The sequence below is a fragment of the Chroicocephalus ridibundus genome, chromosome 6 (genome assembly GCF_963924245.1).
Source record: "Chroicocephalus ridibundus chromosome 6, bChrRid1.1, whole genome shotgun sequence".
Lineage (NCBI taxonomy): Eukaryota > Metazoa > Chordata > Aves > Charadriiformes > Laridae > Chroicocephalus > Chroicocephalus ridibundus.
The window spans coordinates 18,218,762-18,231,275 of record NC_086289.1 but is presented as its reverse complement, the minus strand read 5'-3'; the positions used below and the strand labels follow the sequence as shown (position 1 = coordinate 18,231,275).

The 12,514-nt window shown below is 43.4% G+C and overlaps 1 protein-coding gene across 10 annotated transcripts in view; it reads right to left on the bottom strand.

The window, feature by feature from the left end:
• The window catches only part of EXOC6 (exocyst complex component 6), a 99,135-nt gene extending 87,418 nt beyond the window's left edge, over positions 1 to 11,717 (bottom strand). For 5 of the 10 annotated variants that reach the window (XM_063338260.1, XM_063338261.1, XM_063338262.1 and 2 more), the window contains exon 1: positions 11,491 to 11,715. In XM_063338260.1, coding sequence (XP_063194330.1) covers positions 11,491 to 11,612 — 122 coding nt within the window. In that variant the 5' untranslated portion in view covers positions 11,613 to 11,715. Of the gene's footprint in view, positions 1 to 9,191; positions 9,407 to 11,490 lie in introns of those variants that run through there. The other 5 variants (XM_063338265.1, XM_063338266.1, XM_063338267.1 and 2 more) reach the window with 3 other exon arrangements.
• Between the last annotated feature and the right edge of the window lie 797 nt (positions 11,718 to 12,514).

Below are 12,514 nucleotides of genomic sequence, written 5' to 3'. Positions count from 1 at the left end.
TGGGTATTTTTCTCAGGCAAATCAACAGCCTGTACTATACATCCTTTGCACGTGCACATCTCCCAGGATCACTGAAGAGAATCAAAGATGACTTTTGAAAAAGTCTGTTTTTTAAGTCAAAAGCCCAACTAAAACTAACAGTGTTTTTTTCTGCTGGGAAGCAATTAACAGTGTTGAAGCAACTGACTTCTACTACTCTTTGCTACCTTACTCCAGTCCTCTACCTGCTCGATAAACAAACTAAGCGGCAGAAAATCTGTTCATGCCTTAGGAAAAGGTGGCACTCCAGCACGCCACAGAAACTCCACATTTCAAGAGGAGGTAGTATGCATTGGCTACCTGATTACAGTTTGCTAAGCTTATGAAACAAAACAGAACAAACATACAGTACAAAACAATATCAACTATGTTACTTTTACATTGAAATTAACTTGGAAGAAAACATTGCCTTGCTGAAATCAATGGGGCAGAGATCCTTCTAAGTCACTCTACGCATAAGGAAGTGTGCAAACTGTGAAAGTCCCACTGAGAGCTGCTACCAACGGAAACATCTAAATGCTTGTAATAGAAAGCAGAGTAGAGTATATTAAAATGGAAGTATGTGATACTTGAATGTTTAAACACTTTTTTTGAAGTTGATATCTCAATGTCACAATGAAGTGAAATGTCTCAAAAGTATCCTCCTGTACACATACTACAGTATATGCATTATTAATTTTGTATTACTCTGATTCATGGGAGAACTGCAAGTTACACTCATTACAGTTTTGCAAGCAAATTACTTTCTCCAAGACACAGTGAAAATCCCACTCACAGTATTAGAGCTGAACACCTTTCTCATGGTATAACAAAAACAAAACAAAAGAGTCCCAGCCCTCTCTGCAGGTCCCTAGTGCAGAACTGTTCAACGACACCTTTTAGGTCCTTTCTGTCAAACCCCACGTCTTTCCATCAAGGATGATGCGCTCTAAAACCTGCTTCTTTCCTTACAATACCTCCGTCAGTGATTAAGTTCCCGGCTAGTTTGGTATTACTGGCAAAGGTTGAGGTACAGAAAGGGCTTCAGCCAGGCTCCAGGAGAGATTGTTAACTCCTTCCTGCACAGGACACAGTTTGTCAGGCATACGAATAATTCCTTAGTAGACACGGACAAGATGAGGAAGAGATGCGCTGTTGAGCATATTTTAAGCTGAACATCAAATTGAACATACGGCATTGTTACACCAAGGTCTGTGGTGACAGGGATTAGGTTTGGGCATTTCAACCATCGCCAGGTAATAGCCAGAAAGACTGGCGACAGCTAGATTTTATAACCAGCCATAGCAAGCCCTTCAGTATGATAAAATCTAATGTGATTACTTGATGCTGTTGCAAAGCTAGGTTGATGTTTTTGAACGAGTTAGTACTTAGTAGTTTACTACAGCCCATAGAAATAGTTTCCTATTTGCGAATCCATTCCTGGCATTATCTTGGAAGCATTATTTAAGAAATATCAACCCTCATAGATTTGTATGAGCTCATTTTAGTAGTATAATCCATAAAACGCAACATGACAAAACTCGCTTAACTGCAGTTGCTGTAATTTCAGCCTTTTATGTGCAAATGCTCTAGCACTTACAGGTCAAAACCAAGCTTATATTTAACTGAATTATGCTCAGGGTCCCCAGGTAGATATCTGTATGGAGGAAACTGCAAAGTCTCAGAGCAATGGTTCAGCAATGCACACAGAAAGCTAGAATACAGTGTATGCTGTTGGCTTCCCAAAAAAATCCGCAAGAAAGTACCCATGTGACTGGCATTTGTGAAGGATGTAAAATTACGCATTTCCTATGCATATGGAAGGTCCAAAATCTGGGTCAATAGACACTAAATAAAATCAGCTTAAGGAATAAGTTGATGAAGAAATGACAAGCATAACAATTTCCTGAATGTAACCGATGTAACAGCAAATAAGCCGTTCACATGATGAAAAGGCTAAATTTAGATGAGACACAATGATACAAACTGCATGAACCACCTATCAAGTACACTATTCTGGATCTCTCGGCAGATGATCCCTCTATTTTAAAAGCTTTAATGTATTTTGAAACATGTTTCCTAAACACGGGAACAATTTCAAGCTCTTTGGTAATCCTTGTGAAATTGGAGAGAGCTATTTCAGAAGTATTCTTCACATAGGTTATTAGTTAGGTTAAAGCTTCACTTGGCAGTTGTCCATTTGGAAAACACTGCAAGAACTGAGTCAGAAGCTGATGCATGAACACTTAAAAAGATCAAGATAACCTGATTTGCAGACACATATTTCATGACAAACTTAATCAGCATTGAATGTAAAGGTTTTTTGCAGAACAGAAAAATGCAGCGCAGATATGATTACCCACAAACAGTTTCAGGCTTTATAAAAAGTAGACTAGTACTACATTGAAACTTGCAGCAATGGAAGCAAATCCTCACCTTCTTCTAATATATTTTTTTGCCACCAATGGCAAACCTGCCTGAAATATCAGTCTAGCCTGCAGAAAAATCAGAACTGTGGTTCTGCTGCTGAATATATAAATGCCAGATTAATCAGTCTACAGCACGCACTCTTCTTATGCTGTTTTGACTCTATGTAATGGACTAGCCATAAAAAAATATTGCTCCTTCATAGGAATATACATGGAGATAGACCTGCTCACATAGACATGTGCTTTATCCAATTGTTGCCTTTCAATTTAAACACTCAGAATACCACCAAATCCCGCACTAAGTAACAAAACCTGCAACCGACTCCACAATCCAGCCACTGGTTTTTCAGGATATGCTGTTCTCAGCGAACAGGCCGTTCTCCTTACTCTATAGCAACCCAGTTGCAAAATAGGAGTTAGCTATTATAACAAAGATAAACTGATATATAAATATATATCAAAGTACATTCTGTGACCTGATCGAAAAAAGACCACAGCTAACACACAAGGAATTTCTAGTTCCTTTGGGCTACTTTGTAACTTCAGTTTGAAAGGGAACCAGGAATGAAACACATGCCCAGCGTAGGACAACAAAGATGATTGAGGGATTGGAGCATCTCCCTTATGAGGAAAGGCTGAGAGAGCTGGGACTCTTCAGCCTGGAGAAGAGAAGGCTGAGGGGAGACCTTATTAATGTTTACAAGTATCTAAAGCATAGGTTTAAGGAGGACGGAGACAGACTCTTTTCAGTGGATCCCAGTAACAGGACGAGGGGTAACGGGCACAAGCTGGAACGTACAAAGTTCCGAACAAATATGAGAAAAAACTTTACAGTGAGGGTGACAGAGCACTGGAACAGGCTGCCCAGGGAGGTTGTGGAGTCCCCTTCTCTGGAGACTTTCAAGACCCGCCTGGATGCAGCCCTGAGTGATGTGCTCTAGGCAATCCTGCTCTAGCAGGGGAGTTGGACTAGAGGATCTCTAGAGGTCCCTTCCAACTCTGAAAAATTCTGTGATTAACTAGAAAACTGAGCAGGGCTTGAAGACAGATCAATAATGAAGATACAGACTACTGATTTTCAAAGCATAAAAATAGCTTACAATATTGTAAAACATTATCATACTATTTGAAATTTAAAGACATGATCAAGCCATTTAAATTCTGATTCAAAGCATTGGTTGATGATCTCAGAGTCCTGTAAGACATTTGCTCTATATTTAAAACAAGAATAAGCTATAGATAAAAATGTGAATTGCTGGCTCATATTCCAAAACCAAAATAATGAAAACACAGAAAAATGCTTTTAGACAATCATACCTGACAAGAAAGACCACAGGGCAAAAATGAGGGCATCCACATTTTGTCACTGGATAACCACATCACAAATTCCAACAGCCCATAGGCAAGTGCTCACAAAAAATGTTTCCCAGCCTGCGACTGTGTTCATGCTGTACTGTCTTCCCACATCTATAGAAGTCATTCATACTACCTATGCTATCGCTTACTAACTATTCTGCTTAAAGATACAGAATCATATAACCAAATCAGGCCTGCTAGTAATAATAGTGTGTACTTCCAGGAAAATAAGTTACATGAGGCTTCAGAGCATCCTGTCGTACTCCAAAGGGTACTCCAAAGGCTTTGGACAGGCCCCTCAATGCATACAAGAATATCGCAAAATAACAAATTATGGCCCCCAGTCTGGGCAAAGCATCTGCAGCTGCAAAATGTATCACAACTCAGTAGAAGAAGCCGAATTTGACTCTCGGTCCGTAGTTCCATCTCTGAATTTTCTTAGAAACCTTGATCAGCAGAGGACAAAACAGACTTGCTTGGACAACTATTGCTCCCTTAGCGTCCTCAATTTATTCCTCTTATGATGCCTCACTAAAGTGTGCATTTTACCTTCTGCTTTTCTGAACACAAGGACGGAAGTTCAGGATGAACAGTTATCAATAGCTTCTAACACTTCACCCATACTCATTTATGAGCCTTACAGCAAATCTACATCCTACCTCCAAACTCTGTTCAACCTAAATGAGAAAAAAGCAGCACCACACAGAAGTGATTTTTGCTTTGCAGCTGTGTGGCTCAGTGCTGCTTTTACCAGTGCAATGCAGTCCTAGGTCAGTGGAAGGTCACCGCAGCATATTGCGGCATCAGACAGAAACGCATCAACCTAACGGCTCTCATCAGTGTGATTCCCATAGCCACAGACAACATGCCAGTGAGATGTCTTCATAAGAAGCCCTCTAATAACTCTGTAAAGAGGTTTCATGTCCAGCACAACATACAGCAACCTAGAAGATGCTCTAACATCTACCAGGCAACAGCTTGGTGATGACAGTTTTCAGGAGCAGAGGAACATAGAAGTCACTTAAAAGCATTTTTACACTGACTTTGGAGGAGAAAGTGCTCCTAGGCTGCAATTGCGGGTCAAAGTCAGAGTACATTCCACTTACAGACACATCAACAGACACAGCATCTCCTTATCAACTTTACCTTAGCTACAAAATGGCCATCATTGACTCGCCCATAATTTTTAAATTTTACTTTATTTTGTATTAGTTGTTTAGTCAACTGATTGTGGGCTTGGAGGTACTCCTCTGACAGGCTGCGCGTGGGGATCACAGAACACCGCAGACTCGGTGATGCGAAGCTCATGAGATGAAGTGTTCAGAAAAAGTTTACCATATGTGTATGCAATGCGTTGCCAAGTTAGAGCTTAAGAGTTAATCAATTTATTTTTTAAAAAGGGTTTTGAAATATTACACATTACCACAAGCTCAAAGAGACTCTTAAGTATCAGGACGCTGGCATAACAACATATTCTACACTGTTGAGCTCCACTTTGACCTATTTCGACCAACATAAAACTAACTAACCAGCAGATAAGGCCAATTATTTTCTTCCAAATAGAATTTATCTTATTAATTACCCTGGCATGTCCAATAAAGTATTCAAGAAGTGTGGAGACACTCTCAAAAATTTACTCCTGAAATTTCATTAATACATGTTTATATGGAGTCCAGTGAGGGCCTGAAAGTTTTTTGTTATTAACTTTTTAATTTTTTTTTTTTGAGAGGGATATGGGAATTGCCTTTCTTTTTCTCTTTTTCCTGTTCCTTTATAAAGATTAGAAATGCGCTGACAACTCTCGCTGGTTCTGCAAAGACCAACAGCATGTATATGACCTGAATTATAAGATATTAACACATCATATAAGAAGGTGAGAGTGACGAGCCTTTTAACAGGTGTTGTCATTAATCTCATTTAGTTAGCCACTAAGGCTAGAAAGATGTTGATAAAAGTTTCAGTCTGCTGAAAAAAAAATTAATCCTGGCCTGCTATATACACAGTTTGCCCGTTTAATGAAAGGCATGTTATACAGTTGATTTAAGTCTCATTTATAATGATTCGGTGTGTGTCACTAGACACGCAAGTTAAATACCAGCAATTTTAAATCAATAAATTCATACACTTAAAATTTTAAAAGAAAATTAATTTTATCAAATACTTTACAAATTAATTTAATCAAATACAGTACCTTCATTTTATATTTCTTGAGATGCAGAGCAATCCTTAGGAGCTAACTTACTCTCCTAAATAGTAAATAAACCTAATTTTTCTAGCTGTACCTTGATTCCTCCCATGAAGGACCTGCGTTTCACACGCCTATAAATGGGTGGATCTCTAGAGATTTCTAGCACTGGAAAATCACCTGCAGGGTCAGTCTGTACGTTGTTCCTTATCTGTAAATTACACACAAAAGCATTCTATATCAATGTATGTATTATTTTTTATATCGTAAGCACAAGATCTGCCACTCCTCTAGCAGGGTAGGGAACAGCACCCTGGCAGAGACAGCAATCCCAAACTAGCAAACACAACACTGAACAAGAGCAGAAACGTGTTTCCATGGAATCTACGTACAGCCCACAAAAAAATAATACCTCCTTTGTGAAGCCTGGATGCATTAGGAAGATACTAAGATCTCGATATGAACAATTAAGGATAAGTTAGATCTTGCATATCCTACAATCTTGAGCATTTAGTATTACCTCATGCTACTTATCCGAACCGCTCACCTCAAGCCCTTTCTTTTGTTCTGCTATTTAAGTAGGTATGTTGGTACTTTATTTCATGTCATGATGCTATAAATATCTCCCAGCATTACAGACCTTAGATTACAAAACTATTCCATTTCACATCACAAAATTAATGTAATTTCAGTCATTATATGAGACAACTGGCATCAATGGCTTCCTCAACTGGAAATCGATGGATCACTTTATGTTGTAGCCTTATGCAACTGCATGTAGAATTACTCATTTCTTTGATTTCTGCTGTTCAGTAAGTAAAACCTAGATTTTGTGCAGAAAATAATGCTCCATTTTACATTCACACTTTTGTTTATTGAAATAGATCTTGAAATTAGATGTCGGATTTTTTACTTTTAGTTTCACACAGCAATTCACAAATTTTAACAGGTACAGCTGAATAGATAGCTACCGTTTTGATTTTAAACACTGCTGTTCTTATAAAGTAGCGGCATATTTCTGTGACTCCTTTCAAAAGAGTCAGCCAGGTGTAACTATTCTTTAGCCTCATTTTTTTTGATTTGTAAATGAACACTAGAGGTTAAATCAGACCAATGTGCACTTTTTTTCTAAAAATTCTGAAAGTCAGCAACAAAAAATTCCCCCTCTGAAAAGTCAGTAAGATAACAAGATAGGTAAGACAGATGAGATACAAATAGAAAAAGAAAGGACAGGAACACGCAAATAATTTAAGAAACTAAATGTTCATATATATAAAAACGTTGACACATTTAAAATGTTCATTATGGATAAGAGATTCATACTGTCCCTTTCCCCTTTTACATTCCTCCCCCATCCACATTTGTGGTTCCCAAACATGCCTTCTTCCACTGGGCAGCCTGATTCTCTGTATGTCCTTTACACAGGTTCCTCTGATATAAGCTCTATAGTGGAGATAGTAGCGAAACTGCAATTATAGTTAATATTTTGTGGCTAAGTTTTTTGTTTTGATGTGCTTTTTGCAAACATCAGCTCCAACCTGCCTAGGCTTGTTAGCTGAAACATGGCTAAACTGCCTCCAGGGACAACTCAAGTCTGAAAGCATCTCAGCTACTTTCTCTCAACCTGAGCTCACAAACTGTCACCAATGAAGCTCCTTGTGATGCTCAGCTTTGACATCTCCCCACTGTGTTCCCAATACTGTCTGTGTTTAAGGAACACTAAGGGGAGATCAGAGCACAGTTTGCTCCAAGCTGGCCTCCAAGACCAGGCTGACCCCACAAGCAGCCCCTGGGTGATGTCTGGGCCACCCCACCGCACTCCCCATCTGGGCTCTTTGAGGACTGATTAGCCCCAGCCTCACACAAATGCCCCAGGCTGCCACCTCCGACACAGCCCTCAGCGCTGGAGGACCCACCACAGGTAGGCATTGGCAGCCAACTACAAAATCATTCACGGCAAAGCGCAAAATGACCCACTGCATGCGCAACATACATCTCTCTTCCATCTGTTCTCAGCATCGGGTTCCCCACCCCAGTACCTGGTGCTGGCCCTTCCCACGCTCTCCCCTCTCCACTGGAATCCAGCAGCGCCCTGCAGCACACTGCCACGCAAACCGCCTTTTCCAGTTCCCTGCACACAGGCTCTCTGCATCTTCCCAAAGAGACAGCGTGCAAATTCACAGTTCTCTCTCCCCAGTTTGGCTAGTGTCCGTGCTTTTTTGCTTCTTTCAGACATCTCTCATCAGGGAAGCACAGCTCCAGGATGAAGACCCCCTTTTTCTCCATACCTGGATCCACTCCCTCCAGGCCCTGCCCTTCTTTCCCCAGCTCAAAATGAAGGGCACTAACACATTTCTAACAAGAAAGATTAAGCAAAACCTTTTCTTCAACATGCAAAAAAAACCCCAAACAAACAAGCCACTGAAGTCACAGCATTTCATAAATGCTCTGGACACTGTCACGTTTCCAGAAGGAACCTAACCAGGCAGGAGATTTCAGACTGCATTAGGAAAGGCTGCTTGTGGAGGAGCCCTGCAGTCACTGATGCAAAGACACCCACAACACGGCATCGGTCCCGTTCGCAGCCCAGACCCGGGGGTACCGGCACACTCCCGGGAGATGCCCCATGTCCAAGGCCGGGACAGGAGCACTCCCTGCCCGGGTGACGGAGGGGCCAGCAGGGGGTCAGGGCGGCCGCCCCCGGCGGGCCCAGCCCCGGCGGAAGCCGGGCATCGCCCCGCTTCCCCGGCAGACAATGACAGAGGGAGGCCAGCCCGGAGGCGGGGGCACGGCCGCAGCCTCCACTCGGCCCCCTTCTCTGTCAGCGCCGCCGGCCCGGGGGTGACAGCCGCCGGCGGCCGGGCCGGCGCCGCTCCGCGTCCGCACCGCACCGGCCCCTCTCCCCCCGCCACCCCGCGGGCGGCCGGGGCGCGGCGCCCCGGCAGGGCCCGGGGCGGGAGGGGGCGGTGAGGCCTCCGCGGGGCGCTCCCAGGGGCTGCGCGTCCCTGTCCGGGCCCAGCGCGGCCTCTCCGGCCGGCGGCGCTGCGGGCGGCCCCGCGGTGTCTCTGGGGAGGAGCTGTCAGAAAGCGCGGCCGCGCCGGGCCGGGCCGTGCCGGGTCGCGGCTCCCTGGGTGGTAGCGCCGGTCGGCCAGGGCGGGGGACCCTCGCCCGCCGTCGGCGCCGCGGCCCCCACCACCCCTCACCTCAGGGTGGGTCCCACGCAGGCCGTGTCGGTGCTCTCGATCTCCTGCAGGATCCGATCATGCTCGGGGAGACTCTCCGCCATCTTGGATGGGAGGGACCCGGCGGCCGCGCCGCTGCGGGAGGCGCCGGGGAGGGACCGAGGGCGGAGGCGGCCGCGGAGCCGGGTGGGGGGCAGCGGCGGCCGGCGGGGAGGGCTTCCCGGCGGGGAGGGCTTCCCGGCGCGGGGGGCGGCCGGCGGCCCGGGGGGGAAGGCGCAGGTCGCACCGGGCCGCGCCCGCCCGGGTCGCCCCAACCCGCCGGTGCCCCGCGGCCCACGTCAGGGGACGGGCTGCGCCGGGGGCGGCCGAGGAGCCCGGCAAAGTCCCTCCGTCCCCTCGGCAGCTCCAGGCGCTGTTGTCTGGTGGAGACCGGGGGCAGCTGGCCCTGTCTGCCGCCACCCTCTCTGCCACCTCAGCGCCCGGTGACAGAACAGGGACGCCCAAAACACGATCCCTCTCCCGGCTGCGCTACGGGCGGACCAGCTGCCCTTCCCGCGGCCCGTCGCCCTTTGAAGGCGTATAGGGTCAAACCCGGCCGTTTCCTTCGGGGTGGTTCTGGTTTGTTTCTTGAGGTGTTTTTTCGTTGTTTCTTTTTTTTTTGGGGGGGGGGGGGGACGGGGGTGGGGTTTTTAAATTTATTTATTTTTATCTGCTTTTAGCTGCTCCCCATCAGGTACCGGCGGGCCATGCCAGCCCCAGCAGGAAGGAGGCGGCGGAGCGAGGAGCCGCCGGCCCTGGCACGGAAACTCTGAAGAGAATTTTGCATTCAAGTTCGGTCACCGGCTTGTTTCCTTCCTTTCTTTAGGTGCTAGAAATTTGGGGGTCGGGGTAAAAAATAGAACATCCAAATAAGTGCACCTTTTTATGCATCGGCTTGCTGCGTTTCACTAGAAACGGGTATATTGTTTCCTCATGCCCTCGAGCATGTGTACAGCAAAGCTGCGTTTTTCAATGAAGGAGGAATAGCCCATTTTCTATTTAAATTATACACTTTGTGGTTTGTGGCCAAAGATGAGCTAGTCCTTGGGTTTTGCATGCTCAGGAGACAGGATACACCTGCTTTCTGCACACAAGTAGGAAGCCGATGTAAAGAAATAAGCCTGAAGTGTAAAACTTCAGGGCGATGTGTGGCTACTTCTCCAGTGAGGAACTGACAGTGGTTTACAACTGTGAATGCATCAAAGCCTAGACACCAGCCAGCTACAATTGTGTTTGGCACCCTTCCAGTTACTGTAATCAAACTCATCATCTCTCCTGCCCGGGTGCAACTACACCTGGATGCTAGTTAATAAATAGCAGCAAAGACTGTGCACATCGTGTCTATGCTTGTGGTTTTATCATATTCAGTGTTGATTCAGATGAATTTATTGATGACACCTACTAAATCAACAAGGATTATTCCACATGTAGACAAGTACCTACAAAGTGCATGCTACAGAAAGAAAATAGGAAAAATCCTACAGGCTACCTCTGCAGTAGTATTTCCTTCAAGAAGTCACTAATATGCAGTAACAATCTTCCCACATTCCTTTTTCTTTCCGTCACCAAATTACTGAAGTAATAGATTGACACATACATGTTTCAGGGTAAACTAAATTTTCTTTCTTTAGACTGATGGTCACTGCAATCTGACACCTACAGTGCCAGGCAGGCTATTTTTAAAACTCTTCTACAATGTACTTAAAAACATAACATCATAATCCTGTACGTGTTAGTTTTTTATAGGGAAGAATACGCAGAGGAATATTTTTTTTTTCAGTTGCACTTTTACCATTAAAGGGTTTCCATAAGCTGCAAGTGAAAAAAATATTAAAATCTTCAGATATTTAGGAATATAAACAGTGAAACTTTAAGTAGTTGTGTCTTTAGTGATAAAAAAGGTTGCATTTATTGAAAATCTAAGAATAAGCAGCAATTAATACTTTAAAAATGTAGCTACTAACATCAAACTAAAAACATTGCCACACAAAAGAGCAATTTTCCCCTTGTTTTCATTTTAAGAGTAATTTCTTCATAGACAATCTGCAGCCAATTTTCAGTAACAGACACCTTTGTCTTGGTGAAAAGAAAGAGCTCAGTAGGTGACCTTGGTTTGTATTTTTTCACTTAGGGCCAATCGCACTGAAATTAAATTCAACTTTCCTTGAGGTTTCAGGGTCAGGAAAACAAAGTTTCTAATATATTGGTCTGATTGAAAGACCAGCTATAGAATGGAACAAATCCATCATGAAAAAGATAATATTATCTAAATGATGCATACCTTAAGGTGGTTCCAAGAGGCAGCTCAAAGGACTGGATCTCAGCAAGGGCATTTTCGTATATCTGATCTTTGTTTTCTTCTAGATACAGTTCTGACAGCTTTGACTTGCTTTTCCTTGCCATAGATAAGCATAAAACTAGTCTAACTTCAGGAGAGGACTTTTATTCTGATTATTGTCGTTGACTAAGTGACTCCATAGTCAGCAAAACCAGGCATGAAAAAACAGATCCTGCGCTAACCTCGTGACTCCTGAGGACTTTGTGTCCAAGAATGGTGCACAGCTGCTGTTTTCCTGTCTCTGCTGGTAACATTTGCCTTGTATACAGTACCGAGGCCTGCACAGTCTTTTTTCTCTGTGTGTCTGATTTATTTATCTCAACAGGAAATTTACTGGCAAAAATAATATTTCTACATCCTTTTAATAGTTCACCAGTAATAAATATTGATCTTGAAATCTAGTCAGCTTGAAAACACAATTTTAAAGTCATTTCAGACACTAGACATCAATGCTCAATTTGTCTGTTAAGTTTTATGAGATTAAAAATATATTTTTAAAAAATACTGTATTTTTCCTTTTGCTGTATAAAAAGTCTGCATGCACAAGAAATTAGCTGGATTTATTAGTCAGATTTATGGACTTTGCAGACTGGAAAAGCAGAGAAACTTTTACGTTCTCATCTTTTTCCTTTTCAGCATTAGTAGATGCTATTTATAATAGCAGAATACAAAAAACGTTCTGGGATAACCATGATTTTTATGTGAATGTGCAATAAACAAAACGGTTACGAATTTATTACCTGCATGGAATCCTGGAAGGAAAGGGCATGGATAAACTCCCACAGATGTTGAGAGCGGTGCTACTGTCAGGTCATTGTCATTATGATGATGGCAAAGAAAATACTTTGCACAACTGTCACCAATTACTTTCATTTCAGGCAATTATTTCAAACACAAGACTGGAGTTCTAGATCTTTCCATTTAAACAACTTTTCAGAAGCCTAATTCGATGTTACATGACATAGTC